General features: G+C 34.7%; 1 protein-coding gene across 2 annotated transcripts; it reads left to right on the top strand.

Annotated features, from left to right (window-relative positions):
* The first annotated feature begins 1,703 nt into the window (after window positions 1-1,703).
* LOC117109263 (sodium-coupled monocarboxylate transporter 2-like) lies at window positions 1,704-21,409 on the top strand. Of its 2 annotated transcripts, XM_033251534.1 has the most exons (14): window positions 1,708-2,197; window positions 2,569-2,634; window positions 4,686-4,737; window positions 7,493-7,560; window positions 7,991-8,145; window positions 9,027-9,167; window positions 9,818-9,947; window positions 11,774-11,862; window positions 13,861-13,988; window positions 14,595-14,749; window positions 15,703-15,887; window positions 18,557-18,657; window positions 19,973-20,094; window positions 20,665-21,409. In XM_033251534.1, exons 1-14 carry the CDS (start codon window positions 1,850-1,852, stop codon window positions 20,782-20,784), a joined length of 1,860 nt encoding a protein of 619 aa, XP_033107425.1. In that variant the 5' UTR covers window positions 1,708-1,849; the 3' UTR covers window positions 20,785-21,409. The 2 variants fall into 2 exon arrangements, with proteins under 2 accessions (XP_033107426.1, XP_033107425.1); XM_033251535.1 differs by lacking the exon at window positions 2,569-2,634 and having other exon boundaries at window positions 1,704-2,197.
* The last annotated feature ends 1,924 nt before the right edge of the window (window positions 21,410-23,333 follow it).

Below are 23,333 nucleotides of genomic sequence, written 5' to 3' on the forward strand. Positions count from 1 at the left end.
CGAGCTTTGGCCGATGGTGGGGCTTCACCAAACCGATGGGGTAGGGGATTAAGCCCACCCCGTCCCCCTCCCCTGCCCCATTGAATTGTTTTCATTTCTTTCTGTGATTACGGCCAATTACCTAACGGTAAAATAAGACTAACTCGGCCTCCTATGTATTATTTCACTCTGTGTAGACCCCATATTGTTCCAGGGATCCTAATTTTGGAAAAGAAAGTTACACAGGGACAACTTATTTTTTTCTTACATTGATTGTACCATAAGAGTTGCTGTTTTTTTGCTATACTGGGGACGTGTGATTACAGACAGGGCTCACTCTGTGTCGAGGACGAACTATAACTGAAACACGAACTATAGCTGAAATTATGCATGACGTTAACATACGAAGCCACGCCCCCTCAGCTGAACCTGTTGTATTTAGCAACTACCGATAAGAAGTTTCTGATTCTTGATAATCGATGAGGGCGTATTCCAATATGACAAAATGACAAAGGATTAGGATAATAGGCAAATCTTGATCATCAAATAGGCTACAATAGTAAAATTAAATGATTTTAAGGGTAATAGGGAAATAAATCGTTATTACGGTTTCATAGAAAGCATAATTAAATGTGAGACTATCATGAAGATAGCAGGTTTTTGAATCCCACCATAACACTTTTTACATACACAACTGAATAATGGAACTTTTGAGACATTGAGAAGGGATGCTTAATAGGCCTACGAATAATATTATTGTTTCGAGCACTGTTTTTATTATTATTTATCTATTTGTTTATATAGTGTTTACGGTGCTACGCAGCAAAACTAATTTGAATAGTTTATATCCATGTATACATTACATGGGTCTGTTTTTAGGTCAATTAATTTAGATAGTATAACTTTTACTCCTTATAAATATTAACAGAGCATCTTGATCCAAATTTTGTTGTAATATTTATCAGTTTGTATTTATTTATTACAAAGTTTTAGGAGAAAAATAAAATAAGAAATGCCCTCTATGTTATGGAACCAAAAGTAAACACTATCGAGGGTTCTCCAAGGCATCGTAAAGTTCTTTAAAAAGCAAAATTGCATTAAAAAATAATTTTTTTCGAAAAATAAAATAAGTTTTAGAAGTCGTAAAAAAGATATAAGGCCCCATAAAAAAATTATTAGTTTATCACCCTATCAAAGAATAAAAACTGATGAGAAAGGAATTTTTTTTTTTTTTTTTATCTAACCATGCCCCCATTTTACCGATTTTCTTAAGTAAATCAATGGTTAGGGACACATATATAAAAATTCATAGGAATGGAATCAAATTTATATTTATAAGATATGTTTTTGTTGTACCAGTAAAAACTTCGACCGTTTTAAATAAAAATATATGTTGCTTGAAAAAAAAAAAAAAAAAAAAAAATCTGAATTTCCCCAAAAGTGACAAGGGAAGGGGTGATAAATTAATAATTTTTTTTATGGGGCCTAACAATTATATAATTCATTACAACAACAAAAATACACTAATAAATAAATTACAAGTTATTTTTCGAAGAGGGTAGGCCTACTGGTTAGGCATGTTGCATTGGCGACAATATTCCTTGATTCCTTGAGCTTGACTCCAATTTTGGATGGCGACCAACCACACGCAGCCTTTGGATAATACATAGCCACCACTGTGCTAATGCATATTCATAATAATAACAACAGTAAACCGCTTGAACGCTAAGAACTGACGTCATCTTTAAAAGGCAACCGTTCTTTACTATTAGGTAAAACCACGTGGGAGTGTGCGTGTGTGAACTAACCTAGCTAGAGTTGGTAATGAGAGGTTGTTGATGAAGAATTATAATCTGCAGCTTCTTTTAAAATGTCTGCTGGAGAGGTAGCAAGCTTTACCATAATCGACTACGTCGTATTTGCACTTGTTTTGGTCATTTCTGCTGCTATTGGGATATACTACGGTTTCAAGGATGGGGGACAACAAACCACTCAAAAATTCTTGATGGCAGACCGCTCAATGCGTTTCTTCGCGGTCGGATTTTCTTTACTGGCTAGTTGGATGTCAGCTATAGCTTTGCTTGGTACACCGGCTGAATGCTATCTTTTTGGTACAGAATTTTGGGTTGTTATTTTGTCGTATCCTCTAATGACAATGCTCACCGCACATTGTTATATACCTGTGTTTTATCGACTTAAACTTACAAGTGTTTATGAGGTTGGTATACTATTTGTTTTGTTATTTAAATATGCCTAAAAAAGGCCACCAAGGTCAGTTCGGGCAATTTTGTTTTGCCGATACGATAGCCCAGGCCTAGCAGCTTGAATTTAGGAGGCCAAGTACTGTAGGCATAATTAAGGCCTACATGGTTGTCCGAACATTATGGAAAAGAACATTATATTTTAAAGTTATAAAAATACATTTAATCTTGTACTTTTCAAACTTTTGTCCATATCAAATATTAAATATCAATATTAATTATTATTGTAAATTCTTTGCTTTGGTCATTAATTATTCTATAAATTAAATATACAGAGTTTAATGTTTTTTTAATGCATTCATATAAATATTTTGCTTTTGTTAAACAGTATCTTGAACTACGATTTAGTATCTTGGTTCGTGTTATAGCAACTGGAGCATTTATATTTTATATGGTAAGGTTCCTCTTAACTGTATCATACTACATACAGTACGCCGTAGTACTGTAATAATATTAATGCATACCTTGTATTATTATTATAGTACTACAGTATACTGTAAGAATAATAACTGTATAATTACAGTATAAAAAGGTGTTTTAACAATTATAAAAAAACCATTAAATTCTCTAGTGTGTCATCCATTTAGAAATAGAGGGGAGGGTGGTTTCTTAAGAATTTACAACAAAAATTTAGACTATAGACACATCACCTCAATGCCGAAGCAATGTATTCTTGTTACTGTACACCACATGGTAAGTTAATACTAATAACCTGTATTGTTTGTAGTGATTCATAGTGCTTTTGTTTGTCGTTTAAGGGCAAATAAGATAAATTTATTAGTTTATCACTCACTGTCTGCTTCAAAAATTCTGGAAAAATTGATGCAGGAATAAAAAAAAAAATTGTTTTGCCGCATCAATTATGTCAACAGCATAACAATAACAATGCAGTATTGTGACTTCAAATACATTTTCTTTAAAAAACTATAAAATTAAACCAGTTTTTATACAATATTTGCTATTAAAGACCAAATATAAACAGTCCCTCCTTCATCGATAAAAACAAAGGCGAAATAATCTATTGTTCCGATTAAAAAAAAAAAAAAAATGCCCTCCCTCATCATTTTTTTTTTAAAAAGAGTGATAATCTAATAATTTTTTCTATGTGCCCTAAAATCAAGCTTGGTTCTGATACATGAATCTCTTTCCCTTCATACAGAACAAAGAATCAAATAATAATTATTTGGTTAATTTGCTGTATGCCAAGTAATTTTAGTAAGCATTTCACAACCAATTTAAGATATTTTTTGAAAATACGCGAGGTTGAAAAATAGGGAGTTGGAAGTGACATTAAACAATGTATTACTTTTTCTATTTGGCCTTCCCTATCCCTTCCAAAAATGCTCTTAAATTGGAAGTAAAGTGTGGCACTACATAAAGTGTGGCACTACTTAGCCATTTTTGTGCACACCACTACGCTGTATGTGTTTGATCCGTGCGTGGAGGATTTTAATTACCGTATATACTGGCGTATAAGATGACACCCGAGTTTGAAACCATGGCCATATTGTAACTACTGTACATCCCTGTAATTAATAATAACTATGTCAGTAGAGCATTTATGTTTCATTACAGTAATAAATTTGTATGTTACAGACGATCCACACTTATGACAAACATGATTTAAAAAATCTAAATATTGTAGTCGCACGTATAAAGCAACCCTATGTTTTTGTTTTTTTTTTATTGTAAATTGCTATTTTAAGCCTTGTTTTATACACAAGAACCATGTGTAGAGCTGCCCCATGGTAGGCAAAAAATATGAGAGTACCTTTGTAGATCATGTTTGTTACAGTATGTTGTAATTTACTGTAGTTTGTTTTCATTTTCATTTTAATTTCCTTAGGCACAAGCGCCAAGGATATGCCAATAAGTGAACTTAATCAAGTCTGTCCTACGTGGCATATCCATTTAACAATCTTGGCCAATGATCTTCGTCCATGCACAGAATAATGCAAGGAAAGAATAGTACAGTAATTGAGGAAATAAAAAGCAATTGGAAAAATAGTGAAGATTTAGTTAACTTCGGAATTAAAAATGTGAATTTAATCAAGGTGTAACTAAAGTTCATAACTCACTGGGGGCGTAGGCAGGTTTCTACCTGATGAAGGGCTGTGAAAATAGAGAATGAACTTAAATCATTTTTAGTATTTTCACCCAATTACTGGGACCAGCTGCTCTCCATGTCCATGATGTGGGTGGGGGCGGTAGTCAGTTGGTGTGACTTACAATTGTTGCTGTAGGAAGGAGTGATTTACCTGCACCAGTGAACTAAGAGTACAGTAGCAGGGACTCAACAAAATGGTTTATGGTAGTAAATCTCTTTTTTAATTGATCCACAATGCCAGAAAAGTGTCTATTTTTTAGAAAGAAAACACTGAATGGTTATACAATAAAATTCAAGTTATAATTTTTTTATTTAAATTTCATTATTTTTCCTTCTAGGTAATGTACATGTCAGTTGTTCTCTATGCACCAGCTCTGGCACTTAATGCAGGTACAGTAATTTGACCTACAGTAAGCAATTAAAGTATAAATGTATTTTTATGGTTGGTGGGGGGGGGGGAGTGATTTATTCAAAAGGGGAGTTTATTTCTTTTGGTGTAATGTGGATGTGTATTCAAATGAATGCCCATTAATTTCAGTGATATCCTGTACCATGAAATGTGTTATTGCTTGATCATAAAGTCTTACTGATCCCAGTGTAATTTTACTGGAGTGGGACATTGATAGACTGTGTTGAGAGTAATGTTGCTTTCATTAAATTTGATTAGTCATTTGTGTGGGGGAGGTGGCATTTATTCCAGAAAAAAAAAAACCCCTTGGGGCATTTATTCAAGGGAGGCATTAAATTCATATGTAACTTTTTATAGATGGTGTTTGTTTGAGGACCACAACATTTTTAAAGTGGGGCGCTTGTTGGTGCTGTACAGTATGTAGTTTTAAAAATGTTTGGTTTCTCTATTCTGTTGCTCCAGTTTACATTATAACATTATACTGTAAGTTGTTCGTTTTTTTAAATACTTCAATAGAAATACAGTATACAACAACTGGTTCTTCTTAGCCTACAGTATGATACCGTATGGGTTTCACTGATAAGTTTGACATGAGATAGTACACATTGTGAGCAGTTAAGCTCAGTCCGCTAATCTGGTGGTAGCCACTGTGTGTGCGCTGAATCGTGGAGATCTCTAGGTCCCCAGTTCAATTCCCATCGCTGACTCTCCTTGTACAGTATTTCAGCTGGAGGGTTGAAAATACAAGTTATAATAGCGCACCGTCTTTCGGATGAGACGTTTAAGTCGTTGGTCCATGTTCATTGATGGCCCATGTGCATGTTAAAGAACGTAGTGCACTCTTCGGTTAAGAGTAGGGGATCATTGCCTTCCGGTGTACTGCCCAATCACCACCAGAAGGACCCCACTGGAAATAAGTCTTCTTCTAGACTTTTGTGGGCTATCCCTGGTGTTTCCACCGAATAAATCCAATCCAATCCAATCCAATCCACATTAGTATGAAACAAACTCAGAAAAGACTGATATAAGCCATCATGATTTAATAGTTCGACTTTTATAGTTTTTTTGTCTTTAGTAAGACAATGAACAAATAGAGTTGGCAAATGGGATGTCTGATTATTTTCATGGAAAATGTTTCCTCTTGGAAGCTCTTAATACAAATTATGCAATTTTCAAACTTTGTTCTTTACTGATTCAACAGTAAAACACAGGCAGATTCTTTTAAGGTCACAATTCCAAGGTCATAATAAATTATTTGACAAATAAACAGATTACAGTATCAATACTATCATTTTTATTGTCCACTGTGTAAACATAGTGGTTTCAATTAGTACACCAGATTATGGTACCATAAATACAATCTATTATGTACAGTACCACCAGATAAGAAATCTATTATATGTTGAGATATCTCGTACTATACCAAAAGTGCCAGCAAATATTATGTTTACTATACCAACTCATCATGTTGCACTCAGACATTTACTGATTGCTGTTTTGCCCTTCAAAGAATTTGTGTAAATTAAGTTAACAAAAATAGCATGTAGTATTGTACTGTAACAATTACAACATGGTTTGAAGTGGAGTAGTGAATGTTACCTCCTGCAAAGGAGGAGTGTCCCAATCATCCAATCAACAAGGGGAAGTAGATTTCGCTGCTTTACCAAATTGAAGCCATTGTTTTACTCATAGCAAATTGTCTGTCTACTGTACATTATCCATTTTGATCTGTGAGTGTAAATTTATGCAGTTTGCATACATAGGCAGGGGGGGGAGGTAGGCGATTTTGGGTAGTATTTTTTCCCCACAAATTGTTCCCTGTAAATTTGTCAGACGCAGTAGAAACCACCACATCCCTTGCCAAATGGAATTGACAGAATGATAGTTCCCACCCACTAAATGCATCTTTTACTTGCCTACCATCAGGTAAAAGATTAAAATCACAAACTTGTAGAACAAGTAGGTATCTCAACTCATTCGTCACTATCCATTAGAATTCTTAATCAAAATGTCAAATAGGATTTAGGGCCTGATTATAATTATATTGTTGTTGATTTCTATTTATTTTGCACTTTGTTTTGCGATGTGATGTACCAATTGGTTTTCTGAAAGGACACAAAGAATTTTGAATCTACTGTACTGTTAATTTTTGCTTTGTCCACGCTATCAAATTTTCTTTGACAAAACTGTAGTCATGATGTGTCTATACATAATATGGTCATGATGTGATATCATCAGGCATCATTAGGCATCATGATTGTTTTGTAAAAAAAAAATCTGAACAGATCTGTATGATGATATCGTATATACTGTAGTAGATGCTTTATAGCAATCCTGTATTGTATTTAGCTGTAAATATAAACATTAATCCTAAAGATCTTAGTTGATGTTTGACAAAAGCAAAATCATAACATAATAATGTACTCTATGCCAACCTTTTCAATGGTAGAAATTATATTAAATAAATTGATAGATATTCTGGTTTTGTTTTTAGGACCCACCTTTGTTTTTTTAAAGTGTGCCACTGATGTAAAAGTGCAAGTAAAACTGAATTGATATTGTGTTTAGATTTTCATTTCTCGAAGATAAAAAAAAAAACAAAAAAACATAGAGAATGGTAACAGAGACGAATTAGTAATCACAAAAAAATCCAAGGAACTTGGAAACAATTACATACTGGTGTATGATAGTTTTTTAAATGCTTCATTAAAATTACATTAATGTTGTCTTTTGCAGTGACTGGCTTGAGTTTATATGGATCCATTGTTGGCATTGGACTAGTCTGTACTTTCTATACTTCTTTGGTAAGTTTCTTTGTTGGTTGTGTGGTACACATGAGGTTGAAAGTGCAAAATTTATATAATTAGGAAGAAATATACATGCATGTACTTTATTTTTGGAGATTTCAAGACAGCGGCGGGCGTTATGAAAGTTAAAGAAACACTTTTTTCTGAAATTGTAATTTTTTGTAGCGGTGGGTAATTGGCCAAAAGTAAAATTTTATTTTTATTCAAAATCACCATTATTTAGCGGCCAGCGGGTTCGCTAAACATGGTACAGAAAAAGTCTCACCTGTAAACCATTAAAAGACTTGGATAAGTTCTGTACCGGGACCAAGCCCCCAGGCTAGTGGTCCCAAGAAGAATAAGCCAACGGCCTTGGTCCTCTTTGTTACACCACTGCTCTTTATTTGAATATGTTATGCTTTACTTCTGTTGTCGTACAACGTTGCAGGGTGGATTGAAAGCTGTAATCTGGACAGATGTCTTCCAATCGTGTATCATGTTCATCGGTTTGCTGACGATCATCATCCAAGGAAGTGTTGCCCTTGATGGCTTTGGAAACATTTGGGAAATCAACAAACAAAATGGCAGGATAAATACTTGGGAGTATGTTGGTCTTGTCAGTTTTACCCAATATAGTGTACATGTACATGTCATATGTCTTGAATGTACAGTAATATAGGCATATATACTATCTGATGTTTATGTTGTCAGGCTTACCAATGCTTGACATTGACGAGGGTCCCAAGTTGGAAGAATCCACATCTGGGAAATCTGTTTAAATACTGTAAGCTTTCTTAAACATGTTCAACTATATTCTTCTGTGGATAGTGATACCCATTGACACTGACATCCGGGAGACAATTGATAATGCGTTATTAAAAATGGTAAAATCATGCAAATATCGTGAATTTGCAAGAACCCTACATACTGTAAGTGAATTTTTTGTAGTAATTGGAATTAGTGGTTTAGTGCATAAATGATTAGGTCTTCATGAGCTGAACTGAGAGAAAATAATGAAAAATTGTCCAAAAATGAAAAAAAGTCCAATCATCACCTAGCCGGTGTGCTGTCTGATTAAACAACTTTATGCACAATTATTTCAGTCTGTTTAAAGTTGGACATAGCTCATTGTACTTAAATCAGTCTGATCAAATATTATCTTTTCAGCAGTGGCTTATGTATTGACATAAGATTGGGGGTGGGGGAGGGTGTTGGCTTAGAGGTGCAAAGGTAGGGAGGGGCTAGTTGTAAGCAAATTTCTAGAGGGGTACCTGGAAAGAGTCCCCAACCCTCCCCCATGCCATTAGAAATGCCACTGCTTTTCAGTACTTACCTGCAATAGTTCTTTATCATTGTCATGATTTTAAAGCAGACAATATTTCCAAAATACTGTACATACTAAGTATATATAGTTATTATCTGGTTTTTATCGTTTTTTTTTTTAGCAGTTTATGATAATAAAAAGTAAATCTTATTTGCTACAGCTTTAGTGTTGACATCACAAATCGCCATACAGTTTGGAATCTGATAATTGGTGGAACATTTACTTGGCTGGGTATTTTTGGGTGCAACCAGGCTTCGGTGCAACGTTACCTCAGCTGTCCAACATTAAGAGATGCAAAACTGTAAGTCAAATAAACTCTAGTAACCCTATGATAGTCTTATGATAAGGTCGATGTGACGCTAGAATGAATTCACTCATTTGTGACCGTCCTACCCATCCTACAACGTAGATTCACACCAAATTGCATCCTAGAATGCATGTGATAATGAGAACTTAATGTTCTCGCGTGTGCAGATGGCTTGTTGGTGACACCATTACATTCTATGTCTTTGACAGTAAGTTCACTATGGTGTCTACTATGGTGAATAAATTGATGAAAAAATATCATCCAACTCTATTATTTTTCAGGCAGCCACTGTGTGCGCTAAACCGTGGTGATCCACTGTTAATCTTCGGTTCTTGGTTTATTTTATTCGCTGGGTTCTGTGGGCTTAATTTTGAAGCCTGAAATGCAAGTATAAAGATCAAACCATTTTTGGGAGAAATTTAAGCTATGGCCTGTGTTCAATATTGCCCATGTGCATGTTAAAGAACGCAGTGCACTCTTGTATAGGATTGTGTGTACGGGATTGTCTTCCGGTGTACTGCCTAATCTGATCAACACAAAAAAGGTGTGCATTCCGACTTCCGTGGGTTACTCTCATTGGTGGTCACACCGAAATCCAATGACTTGTTAGCTTTGAATACTAAACTTATATTAATTTTATCCAGGTCATTGTATTTTAACCTGCCTTTGATGTCCCTGTTGATAAGTTTGACCATGATGTGTGGACTGGTTATATTTGCCATGTATGCTGATTGTGATCCCATAAAGGCTGGTTATGTCAGCAAGGCAGATCAGGTTTGTATACGCATGTTGATTTTGGCTATGTTCTCATACGGCAGCTAACGGTTAGCAGGATCCGGATCCTGCTAACCGTTAGCTGCCGTGCGTCCATGCGAGAAAATCCTGATCCGGATACAAACAATATGATGATCGAATCACTGGCCAATAAGAAACTGGAAATTGTAAACGCGTACGTGTGATTGGTTGATGATAGAAACGCCCTCAACTTGCTAACTGATAGCGCTTGCTAACGTATCATATCCGGATCCCGCTAACGGTTAGCGCTAACCGATTGGGCGTTCTCATGCAGGTGCTAACGGTTAGCGCTAACGATTAGCTCCCGATCCGGATACTAGGGCTCTCATGAGAACCAGGCTATTTTCATCTTGTACCAGCACTGGCAGTGGCACTTAATGTAGTTCGGACAAATTGTTGGAACCCCCGTCGGCAAGTTTCTAGAGCCTCCACTGTGTCCAAGCACAAAGAAGAGTAGATCCTGTATTACACATTGATAGATAGATAATTATTATAATAGTATTTATTAATTAATTAATTTTCTTGAATCATCTGCAATTTCTATATTTTATATGTTCTTGTTTCTTGTATTTTTGGTCTTTGTTTAACAATTCACTTTCCTGTTTGCTCTTGATTTGCTAATTTTGCGGGCAGGTGTTTCGGACAACCATGTAAAAATCGATGAGAGTACAAATTAATACTGAACTTAAGATATTGGTATTACATGCTGGCTAAGCTATCACTTCTAATGCACTTAGACTGTAATAATTGATAATGCCTCAGGCAGCTGGAACTACATACAGATCACATACAAGTAGATGCAATTTTAATTGGATGTACACCATAGCAATAATAATAATTATAGTAGGATTTCTTGTACAAGTTATTGAAAAAACCTCTAGATGCACTTGGGGATTGAGGAATCAAGCCCAAAAAATATTCCTATTCTTTAAAATAGGCATTGCTAACCATTGAATCCAAGCTTCCACACTTTGTAAATAGCTAGATTTTCTTATGGCTGGGTGAGCAACCTACCACAGATGACTTTTTTTTTTTTTTTTTTTATGTCAGTTTCCTCTTCAGTGTTTTGTTCAAGTTATTAATTCAAAATACAAATTATGTTGTTGAAAGAGAGTTGGTTCACTGTATTTAAAACAAAAATATAAATTTTAACTATGGTAGCTGGATTATTTTTTTTTTCATTTTATTAATAATAATAATAATAATAATAATAATAATAAATATTACCTCAGTAGTTCTGATAGTTGGTTCTAATAAAATGAAAAAAAAATAATCCAGCTATAATTTATAAAGAATCAGATGAAATTCTTCAATGATTTAACTATGATAACTCACTGAATGTCAGGTGTTTAATAAATACGAGTTTCAGGTGAGAATTTGATTCAGCACTTAGAAGATACTGTACATGCATAAGAACATATATTGGCATGTTTCATGTGTTGATAATGTATGTGATTATTATATCTGCTGGTAAGTGGTAATTAGCAAATACAGTAATAATTAAGAAGACATGTAATTATCAAACAATTCAACATGTACCACATACCGATTACAGTAATTGTTTGGTAACTGATTGGATGAGTGATTAGTTAATCTGTTGATTGGCTAAGTAATTGATTGGTTATGTGATTTGATTTGTTAATTAATTATTGGTTTATTGATTGGTTAGTTAATTAGAGTAATGATTGATGCCTTAATTGGTTCATGAAACCTATGCACATATTGCATTACTGTTGCAGACATAAGAGTATTGTTTTCACAACTATATGTCCTTGACATGTTCATTACATTTTTGCTTACATCAGCTTCTTCCATTCTATGTCATGGATCAACTTGGCTTCATCAAGGGGTTGCCTGGCTTGTTTGTGGCTGCAATATTTAGTGGTGCTCTTAGGTGAGTTGGCACATGTTATTCTGTACCCGCTTCAAAACCATACAGTACCTGTTGTAGTTGTACACTTTACAATCTGGTTGATAATCATAACAATGGTTTCAGCTTGCTTCAGGTGAGTTTGTATATTATACTGTACCCTGGTTAATACCATACCAATGGTGTTGGGGCATGGCGCTTCAGCCACACCCCACTGGACAGGTCATAAGCCCCTCATCGGGCAGTCAGACCATAAAAAATGTAAAAGTTGGCCCACACCAAGCCAACACATTGTCTGTCACAGTTTGAGAGTGCCATTTCCGACCATCCAGAGTTTCCTCCTTAAAAAAAAAATCTCATTTGGGAGGGGGACCCCTCTCAAACTCTTCTCCCAGCTTGGCCCTAAGATCTCAAGTCCCTCTGTCAGACAGCTTAACCCCCCCTCCCCCAGAAAGTATATCCTAGAGCTCACACTGTTCAGGGGGTAAAGTTGAGTTGGTATTATCATGGAGGTATTATTGAGAAGGAGATCACTCGGCAAATCTACGCGCACGCAGCGCTATGCAAATGAACCAAGATCAAAGTTGCCGCAGCGCGTAAAGAACGTTTGAGTGATGCCTTTGAAGTCCCATGCGTTCCCCGCCATCAAATTTTCAGCAGGCATAGTTGACCAAAAAATTGAACATGACGAAATGGAGAGCATCTTCTATTCTCAATGCGCACTACATACTGTCAATCACTATGGCTGCGCAATCTTTTCTATTTTGAAGCTGATACATTTATCTCTCATAAAATATCAAACATATTAATATTTTCCACCAAGAAAAGTTTCGAATTTAATAGAACATTTACATGACCTATAAAAGTATAGTATATTTTAACTTCAATTTTCATAAATTTTCCAAAATTCGCCAATTCTAATTTTAACAGATATTAATTAATAAATGATTAAGGATTATAATAAACTAAGTCATTTTAGGGTTAACAAGGGTTAACTATTCGAAAAATGAATCCAAAATCTGAGTATTTTTCAGTTTTACGCTGACTTAGCTTTATAGTCGAACCACTAAATCTTTAGACAAAATTATAATGAACACAGAAGTAATTTGAACATAAATATTTTACGGAATCCGTTCCTGAAATATACAAATAATAACATACCAAAAGCCCGAAAAAATCTAATCAGGGGAACATTGTTCATTATAAAGATATTTAATGGGGTAAAATCAAACGTTTTATTGCACAACTGCTCTGCTGGAAGCGTATAAATAAATGCATGTCGTTGCCAAGTTGTTGCTATCGAAAAAATGTGAATTATAGGGTAATACACCCGCGCCCGATCCAAAAGCGGGGAACACATAGGTTTGTCGCGTCAAAGGGATCTGTTGCCGAGTGATCTCCTTCTCAATAATACCTCCATGGTATTATATACTCTGGTGGTATACATCCCAATTGTTCAGGTTTGTTAAGGTGAGTTTGGTATATTACGCTGTTACTCTGGTCAGCACCATACCAGTGGTTCAGCTTTGTTAAGGTGAGTTGGTATACACTAGAACCTCTATTAAGGGGACACCTTCGGGACCAAAAAAGTGTCCCCTTAATAGGGGTGTCCCCTGAATAGAGGTATTCCTATTTTACATTCACCAGTTACATTTTATATTTATTTTCTCCTCCGTCTGGATGGTTTTGGCAAAACTATTTGCTAAACAAAATTTTATTTTTATTCCGCCCTCCTCCGATAATCTTTAAAAAAAATAAGTATGCGAAACAAAGAATAAAAAAAGTCTCGCCTAAGGTTAACTTGTATTACACTGTACTTTGGTCTTTACCGTCCTACCCGTCCTACAGTTCACTATTGTGTCTACCGTGAGTGAAGCATACTGTACATTTAAATATAAAATGCTCAGGATGTTGTTTGACATAAGAAAGTTATGAAAAATCTTAAAATTTAAGTATAATATGCAAATATTTTTTTTATCAGTAAACATTATATATAGATATTGAAACTTGTCTTTTGTGCAGTACGGTGTCATCTGGGTTGAACTCGCTCGCTGCTGTCACGTTAGAGGACGTCATTAAACCGTTTCAGCGTGGTAGAAACATGGCCTTCCTGCCAGATCCAACAGCTACTTTAGTAACTAAAATTCTAGGTGATTAAAAATTCCTTCTCTATATTTTAAAAGATCAGTGACAACAATTATTAAAATGCAAAGTCTGAAAGACAATAATATTTGTGTTGCGTTAATAATTTGAAGAATACAAAATGATTCACAGATGCATCAATTCATTACAGAAAAAAAAAGACAAAAAACAAAGGGAAAGGGAAGTTCAGGGCCCCCTTGTCAGAAATAAAAACAAATTTTATCAGGGAGAGATAAAAACGTTATATGTATTTTTACAGATTGTTAGATGCCTTTCTAATCCCTAAATTATCATAAATTCCAGGGGCTTCACCCACCAGATCCTATACAAGAGTTTCTGAGCAACCCCCTGGCTACGCCCACTTACAGTGTCAAGGGAGATATCAGCAGATAGGGACATCACCACCCACACAGGCAAATTCTGGGGCCACCACTGGCCATGCAGAAGGTCAAACTTCATAAAGTTTGCACAAAGTGTTCTACAAAATTGTTCATAGGAGACAAGAAAGAATTGCAGTGTTTGTGTCAACCTGTGTGTTAAGTGCAAATACTAATATCATATAATGTTTCTTTTGTTTTAAATTGATGAACAAAACATTTTCTTTTTCTTCACAGCCTGTTGTTATGGTGTTGTAGCAATAGGGATGGCATTTGCTTCATCTAAGCTAGGCCCAGTACTGCAAGTTGCTCTTAGTCTGCTTGGGGTCATTGGAGGACCTATATTGGGTGTTTACAGTCTAGGCTTATTCTTTCCTTGGGCTAATAAATGGGTAACTATTTTATAATTATAATAATAGCAACAACAATAACACAAAATTAAAAATAATGGGAATAACATGAATAATTTAACAAAGATGATAATTATATTATTATATTTGGATGTTGTTTATATAAGGAAATTTCATAAAAGTAATGTTTTGCCCTACCTCAGGTGTTATAGTTATAATATGGAATATTCAGTGTGTTCACAATTTTTTCTCAAGTGATTTGGATGAGAATCGAACCCATGACCTTCAGATAACAGGCTTGGTGTCATAACCACTAGACCACCGATCATGCAATTAGTGGCTAGTGTTGAATTCGACCCCAACGTGACAAGTGGGTACAGTATATTACATTACAGTGCAGTGGGAAAGTTGGTTTAGAAAAGCTTACTAAATTATCAAAAACCATTTACTTTTTTTATTATTGTATTTGGCCATCATTTGAAAGATGATATTTGCTGATCTCATAGGCGCAAGGTCTATTTAAAGTTAATGTCTATACACCATTAAATATATAATATTAATATATAATTTACGTTTGCATAGTTTAATTTATTGTAAAACTATTCCTCGCATAAACATTATATTTAAATTTATGATTGTTTATTCTCTAAATTTATAACTGATCATTTATTTTTTGCTTTCATTTAATGCAAACTTACACTATTTGAGTATGCATTTAATGCATACTTAAATAGTTTAACGTCTTCTTTTTTAAAGGGTGGGCTAATCGGATTACTGTCTGGGTTTGGCTTATCCTTCTGGATAATTTACGTTTGCATAGTTTTAATTTATTGTAAAACTATTCCTCGTATAAACATTATATTTAAATTTATGATTGTTTATTCTCTAAATTTATAACTGATCATTTATTTTTTGCTTTCATTTAATGCAAACTTACACTATTTGAGTATGCATTTAATGCATACTTAAATAGTTTAACGTCTTCTTTTTTAAAGGGTGGGCTAATCGGATTACTGTCTGGGTTTGGCTTATCCTTCTGGATAAGTATCGGTGCTTATTTCTATCCGCCAACTAATCCTACTTTACCGACATCAGTTGATGGTTGTTACGAAAGTGAAAATGCGACATTTACGACAATGACGATGATATCCACTGCAGTTCCCACTGCTGGACCACCTGAGTAAGTATTACAAAATTACAATGTCAATTTTTATAACTATTTCATTCTCTTCATTTCCATCCTCTTTAGCACTCTTTCATCTCCAATTTCCTATCCGCTCTTATTGTAGGGAAGAAGTTTCATACAGTTAATTTTGATGTTTTAAATTTGATGTTTATGTATATATATAATATTATATATATATGTTCATAATATGTAATAATAAGTAAACAGTATAAATAAACAAGTACATATGTGCTTTACCCATGACCATCCTACTACAAGTAGATATTTGTGAATACCGTAAAACCTTGAATAGAAGCCCAATGGGCTTAATCTTGAGGGGAAGCCATCTTGAATTGAAGCCCCCTCTTCAGTTTGCAAAAGTAGCCTCGAAAAGGACGACATGAGCTTTGTTTTTTTGAGCTTCAGTAGTACAGTACATACACTATACATGAATTTCAAAGGAACGAAATAACTTAAAATTCATGCTTGGTTGTACAGTAGTTCAGGTGATTTGAATGCCGGTTAATATACTCCATGATACAAATTGATTTTACAGTGGCCCTATTTATTGTTTTATAGTAAGAATTCCCAAAATTTGCAGTATTCATTTTGAAAAGAATCCCCCCTTCTTTACTTTGCAAAAGTAGCCTCGAAAAGAAGCCCATCTTGAAAAGAAGCCCATCCGAAGTTTGCCAAAAAAAAAAAAAAAATGAAGCAGCACAGGGCTTTAATTCAGGGTTTTACGGTATTTTCAATATTAAATTATATTTCTGTCTTCTTCTTCTTTCATTTAGGAGCAAACTTCATTGTTGAAGGCTACTGCTCTGCTCGCTCTAGCTTTTGCAATTATTATGCATACGGTTTGTGGTGCATACACAATTAAACAATTTTATTTTATTAATACTAACACTTTAAAGTGTCATTAACATTAATCATATACTAATTTGACCAAAGGTTTGTGATGACTATACCGTCCAGATGCGTGCAAAGATCTTGAAGAAAAACACCATACCGCTGTTTTTTTAGGTGTCATTTTTTTGAGTTCCTATTTATGTCCATTAAAATGTCGTTAAAAAAACAATTTACTCTATCATGAATCTACAAAATGTTGAACGAGGACTAGTCATGCTACAAGTAACACATGTGAGAATTTACTCAAATTTAAGTTAGTACTGTTTAATGGAAGGAGCAGAGTAATATTTAGTAACATACCACTTTAGTGAGTGTGGGTGATACAATAATTAATCACTAAAATAAGTCCATACAAATAAAGGAATGTGTACATCTATCACAACATTTTAGCATGTACTGTACAATCCAATTGTGATGACTATACCGTCCAGATGCGTGCAAAGATCTTGAAGAAAAATACCATACCACTGTTTTTTTAGGTGTCATTTTTTTGAGTTCCTATTTATGTCCATTAAAATGTCGTTAAAAAAAAAATTTACTCTATCATGAATCTACAAAATGTTGAATCTACAATCCAGTTTTTAGTATTTCATTATCAGTACCTTACCTGCTTTTGTCAACATAACAAAATTATTCGCTCACAGTAGTTGTTGCTTCTTTGTTTGAGAAAGACGACTAACACTCCCGGTATTGAGACAAGAAATCAGGAAGTTGGAAAACTGTCCAAAAAGTCTAAGGCAGAAGCTTTTGAAAAATATTGTAAAGTTTTTGGTGTCTTTCTAAAATGTTTTGTGTTCAAAGTTGTCTTTAATTTGCAAAGGCAAATGAAACGAAATGAAGGTCTTTCTAAAATTATAGCTATAGATGTAGCAGTAATCAATGTTAACACTTTAGAAAATTAATCTTGTATATAACTTATATCGGTATAGCATTTGCTGTACCTGCTGCTACTTGGGGACTGATTCAACGTTGGTCACTAAGCATAAGCTCGTTAGTCTAGTGGTTATGTCACCAGGCTAGTTGTCTGTAGGTTGTGGGAAGCAATGCTAAACTTTTATATAAAGCAGTGCTAATCTTTTATATAAAGCAATGCAGTATTTGGCCAAATATTCTTCACAAACTGATTACCTAAACATTATGACATTCCTTGGATGGATCCACAGGTGGTGATGGTCTGCAACGTCCAGAACTCCCCCTGCTGTTAGAATGCTTTATAAGCAGAGAAAAAATTAAACGGATGTTGGCAAAAGCCACCAGCTGTTTTTTTAAGAGGGGAGTTCATTTATGAGAAATAATTTTCAGTTTAATCTTATAAATTCATATTCTGGTGATGATGGTCAGTGCAATCTCACCACAATGTCAGAACAGCCCACCAGTGGTTTTACCTCTAAATCAGTATTTTTACACATAGTGCACCAAAAGTTTTTTAAGCCTCTCAAAGATAGGAGGGTGACATAACAGGAGACGGTTCCCCACATCATTTAAACTTATGTCATTTCAGGCGTGTCCTTTTTCTTTCTGGACCCCTCCTGCAAATATTTAGGGCACTCCAGTACTTACAGCCTCACAAAAGTTTGCTAAAGGCTGCCTTTTTTCGAATAATGATAATAATAATAGTAAGAACGATAATAATAATGTAATACTACTAATAAATATAATGTTAAGTTATAGGCTCAGAATACACTACTATACCTTAGTTCACTTTTACACAAAATTATTACATTATTCAATAAATCAAATTAGGTTCATTGTGAATTTTTTTTTTCTTTTAGTCCACCGATTGCTGATTTGTACCATGTCTCCTACATGTGGTACAGTGCCATTGGCTGCCTAACTGTTGTTGTTGTTGGTTTGATAACAAGTTTTATTACTGGTAAGTAAATCTAAGACGCCATAATGTTGAGCTTGTTCTTATGTGCGACTCGAGTGGCTGAGCAGTAAGGCAGGAGTGCAGCTAACTACAGCCGTAACACGGGTGCTGGTTTTGAGCCGCTCCCCACCCAGGTTTCAGTTGGTAGAACCTGGTCTTCTCGGATAAAGACCTAAAATGGAGATCCAGTGTACACATCTGGCTTGTGTGCACTTTAAGGAACCCATTGTTTCTTTAAGAAGAGTATAGGTGGAACCCCGATGCTATGGTTTATTTTAGCCCTTATTATGGAATGGTGTGAAATGAAGCTACTGTAGTCGTGGAACATGCCCATACGTAATTCAGCACAATGATGCTGCAAGTTATGGGTTTTTCCCAAATACCTTTAACTTGCTAGCTATTTTTATCTGTCCACAATGGATGAGACAAATGTCGGAGTGGTTAAGGCAGGAGTGCTGCAACCTATATCCTTAATATACACAATGGCTCATGTGATCTATGAAGAAACCAGTATGAGATCAGTAAAGTGATAACCGGGTGTACTGGTACTGACAGCCCCTGTGGTTGCTGATACCAGTTTACTGGGTAGCACAGACACAAAGGGACCCTTAAGAGTAAAAAATATTCACTGAGCTACAGTCCGCACATCAAGCATCTTGTTAGATGAATAACGGTGATATACAAATTATTAAAATTGGCCTGAATCCACTACTGCTTTACCTTGGAATATATAAATACTGTAAATAACTATGTTAACTGATCATTCATGTTTTTCATTAGCTTATCCATAAAATGACCTTCCGGAGGATATAAAAGAAATTACCTTCAGTTAAAATGTCCAAGTCCATTAAAAATCATATTTTCACAACATATTTTTTCTCCTTTAGTTTTCTGGCAATTTTACTCTCATCTGATTTATTGTATTTATAATTGTAGGATAGGCAAGCTAGATGTCATTTTCACTAGAGCTCCTGTGAGTGCTGTTCCAGTGAGCCTTTAACACTTAGGTTTCAAATAACCAGAGAATGGAGCAATAAAAAAAATCTGCATTTTTGCCATCTTCTTTTCTTGTAACATTAGGATATTTCAAGGTCATTTTTTTCATGTAAAGTGCATATTAAATGCGTAATATGCGCTATATAAGACTTGCACAATTATTATTATTATTATTAATTATTATTATTAATTATAAACAATTAATAATACCATAATAATTATAATACTGTAATAATTATTATTATTATAACTATTATTATTATTACACTCAGAACCAAAGAAATGTGCATTAACTGATGCTGGATGTTTTAATTATTTTCAGGTCGCACGGATCCAAAAGAGGTCAATCCCAAACTGATTTCGCCAATTGTTGAAACAGTCTTCTGTTGTATGCCAGAATCATGGAGGGAAACTGTGAGATGCGGAGTAGAGTTTGGCTACGATGTAAGTTTACTGTAAAAAAAATCATTGCAAATCACATAAACATAATTTCCATCAAATACAGTTGACTCTCTTGTATTGTCAGAAAAACATTAGCTGAATGGGCCTACCAGTACCCAGTTCAGTGGTGAGGTGCCAGTGGCAAATTTTGAAGGGGAGTTTCAACCGCAAATGTTTTTACTTGAGCTTTTTTTGAAAGTGTGTAGTTTGTGCACCCAGAACAATATTTATTTGTGTTTGTTTTGACGATGCACAGTAATGATCGATACATTCCCACACTGCAAGAGTAATAATTACTCAAGAAACTTGCAATTTTTATATAATCCACTTCTGAAAGCCAACTCATAAGCATAACAAATATATCAGACACAACATTTTGGAGTCAGACTTTGCTCGGGTCTGTTGGAAATTGTCAGAACCCCTGTTAGCGTAGGACCCTGTACCCCTCCCTCTCCCCCCTCCTAGCTTCAGCAAATTCTGGCACATCTCTGATGACAAAATCACATATAATCTGTGACATTGAGGTGTTTTAATAATTAGTAGAAAATTTACATTTCTATGTTTACTTTTTAGGATGATCTCAAAGAAGAGGAGAATGCTTCTGGTGACTACTCAGGTCGTGAAGAAGACCAGAGAAAAATAAATGAGAAATTAGAATTGCACATAATGAATGGTGTAGATACTCACTTATGAAGAGGAAAGGTTTCAATTCTTTTCGTCTTTTTAGTATGCACCATTTTATCAGGTCTCTTTTGAAACAGCACCACCAATGCTGGGGAGACGTCCAACAGCCTAGCCTGAGCAAATTTCGTTTTTCCAGACACCGATCTTCTTTTGAGTATTTTGACAACCAAAAACACTGCCAGTTTTATGCCCCCTTTTTTTCTTTTTTTCTTTTTGCCATTTGTTGTGTCACCAATCACAGAACACTGGTAACTGCATAGAGCAAAATGTGTAGTCCTCTGGATGTCCCCAGTGGTAGTTGCCAGGTATTCATTTACTAATTTAATTTGGTGTTCAATGTGTTCCAAATGAGTTTGATCCAATGACCAGGGTAGTAACATGAAGCGCTTGGAGGCCTTGTAAAGGCATGAAGCGCTATATAAGAACGACATATTATTATTATTCAGAAATTTTCATTTCAAATTTAGCGAAAATGGTGTGTGTAATTATTAGCATGGATTTTGTCTTGTATTCTAAGCTAGAACAGCATGTATGCATTGTGAATATGATTCAGAATGTTGCTCGTAATGCACCGATTCCTTGTGTGCTTAGAAATCGCTAGTATTTTAACTAAATAAAAACCAAATTATTCGAAATTTACCGTTCCATACGTTTTTGTATATACTGAAGACTTGCATCGACAAGTTAAGTACATAAGCAGCATGACAGGCTGTGTAACATAAACAAAGTGAAGTATGCATAAAGTAATGATGGCAACATGTGCATCACAAAATCTTCCCTATGGCTATGAGTGTATTACCAGTGTACATTTCAAAATGTAAGGTGGTTGCTTCTCAGAGATAGGCCTACTTTGAGCCAAATAAATGAGAAAAAATTCTAAGCCAAAGATCTTGAATATATGACAACATAATTATTTATGGTTTTAGATTTCTTACTGTTAGCAATCAAAAACCTTTAAGTTAATAATAATAATTATTATCATTATTATTACTATTGTCACATTATTATTACTATTGATATTTTTAATACATATGTTTTATACAGTATAGCAATAATACTTGCCGAAACAACAATGCAATTATTAATGAAATTTGATGATTTCCAATTTAATCTCCAGATTCTGAGACATTAGATTTTAAAAGAATTTAAAAATAAAATGTGATAATTTATTTATTTAAATAAATATATTATGTGTTAATTCAATTACTGAAATATAAAATGTAGAACATTATGCACTTTTCTGATGCTTGAATTAAAATCTTGAATGTTAGATTTTTTTCTCAAATTGTTGTTTTGTGTTTTTTAATGACAAACATGGTAGTTAATAGGACAACAACCACACTTGGTTGTACATATTATCTGCTGTAGAATAATGATTAAGAAAACATGCAGCATAGACAGTAAGACACTGTGGAAAATGAGATGATAGCGAAGAGGTTTGGGATCATCTCCAGAAAATTCTAGCTTGTAGTTGTATTGTAAGAGATCTTGTGACAGAGTCAAGGGGGCCCATTTGTGAAAGTACTTCCCCAGGCCCCCTCTATTTTGAATTTCTGGAACCGCCACTGGATCTGTTCATGTTTTGAAATTGTATTCTAATCCAAGGTTTTCTTTGTGATGTATTTGCAGGGTTTTGCGTGGGGGTGAGGGGGAAGAAAATCAATGTATCCCCATTCGCTGCACCACAGTAAAACTAATGAAAGCAAAAAAAAGTCAACTAGTTAAAAATTAACTATCACTTTTGAAAAGTGGTTCCAGATTTCTCATATTTAGCTAATGGGTAAAATGAGAAAATGGGTCCAGATTTTTCATACTTGCATAAAATGGGTCCACATTGTTTGTATTTACGTGTAAAGTGGGCCCACCCTGATATTGTCCCGCACTTTTGAAAATCTTGGCTAAGACATTGAGCATAATACTGCAATGACGTCTACGGAAAAACTTGCATATTGTATTGAGTAATAATATAACCATATTTATAGGCCCAAGGATACACAGTGAATGTTTTATGATTCACTGCCACGTCATTTATGGTGCCACTTCTCTCGTACTTAAATACTCTTAGAGTAGCTTTCTCAGTAAGGAGTAGGGGTGTGTTATAAAATGGAGCTATAACATCACTTTTATAGTTCTACTTTGATCATAAAAAGTCGGTAAACAGGTTATTGGCTAGCTGTTAGGGAACATTAGTTCAGAAAACGCCATTTTAAAACACTGGAATCTATATTTAAAACAGCGTGAGAGATTGCTATGAATGATCAAGAGAAGTTGCTCAAAATACTTTGTAGATTAGACTTATAATTGAATAAGTGCAAAAGTGACAAGTAAAATGATGGCTGTAGCTATTATGGCAGGGCTTACTCACCTAATGGTATTATATTTATTCATGTGTCTATGGGGGGGGGGGAGAGGTGAAAACTCAATTCAGCTAAAACCTAATATAGGCCTATAAATAAAAAATGATAGAAATTAATATTTTGATAGCGTCGTACATTCAGGATTTTACGTGCTCTACGTAACAGCACGAGATAAGACAAAGTAGTCATCAAGTGTAATAT

The sequence above is a fragment of the Anneissia japonica genome, unplaced genomic scaffold (assembly GCF_011630105.1).
Source record: "Anneissia japonica isolate Jap-2015-1 unplaced genomic scaffold, ASM1163010v1 scaffold288033_len957474_cov176, whole genome shotgun sequence".
NCBI classification, from domain to species: domain Eukaryota; kingdom Metazoa; phylum Echinodermata; class Crinoidea; order Comatulida; family Comatulidae; genus Anneissia; species Anneissia japonica.

Excerpts from the sequence above, each read along its gene's own strand:
- LOC117109263 (XM_033251534.1), top strand. The coding sequence starts at position 1,850 with ATGTCTGCTGGAGAGGTAGCAAGCTTTACCATAATCGACTACGTCGTA. Across the intron at positions 2,198-2,568 it reads AACTTACAAGTGTTTATGAG|TATCTTGAACTACGATTTAG; the intron begins GTTGGTATACTA and ends TTTGTTAAACAG. Across the intron at positions 18,658-19,972 it reads GATAACAAGTTTTATTACTG|GTCGCACGGATCCAAAAGAG; the intron begins GTAAGTAAATCT and ends AATTATTTTCAG.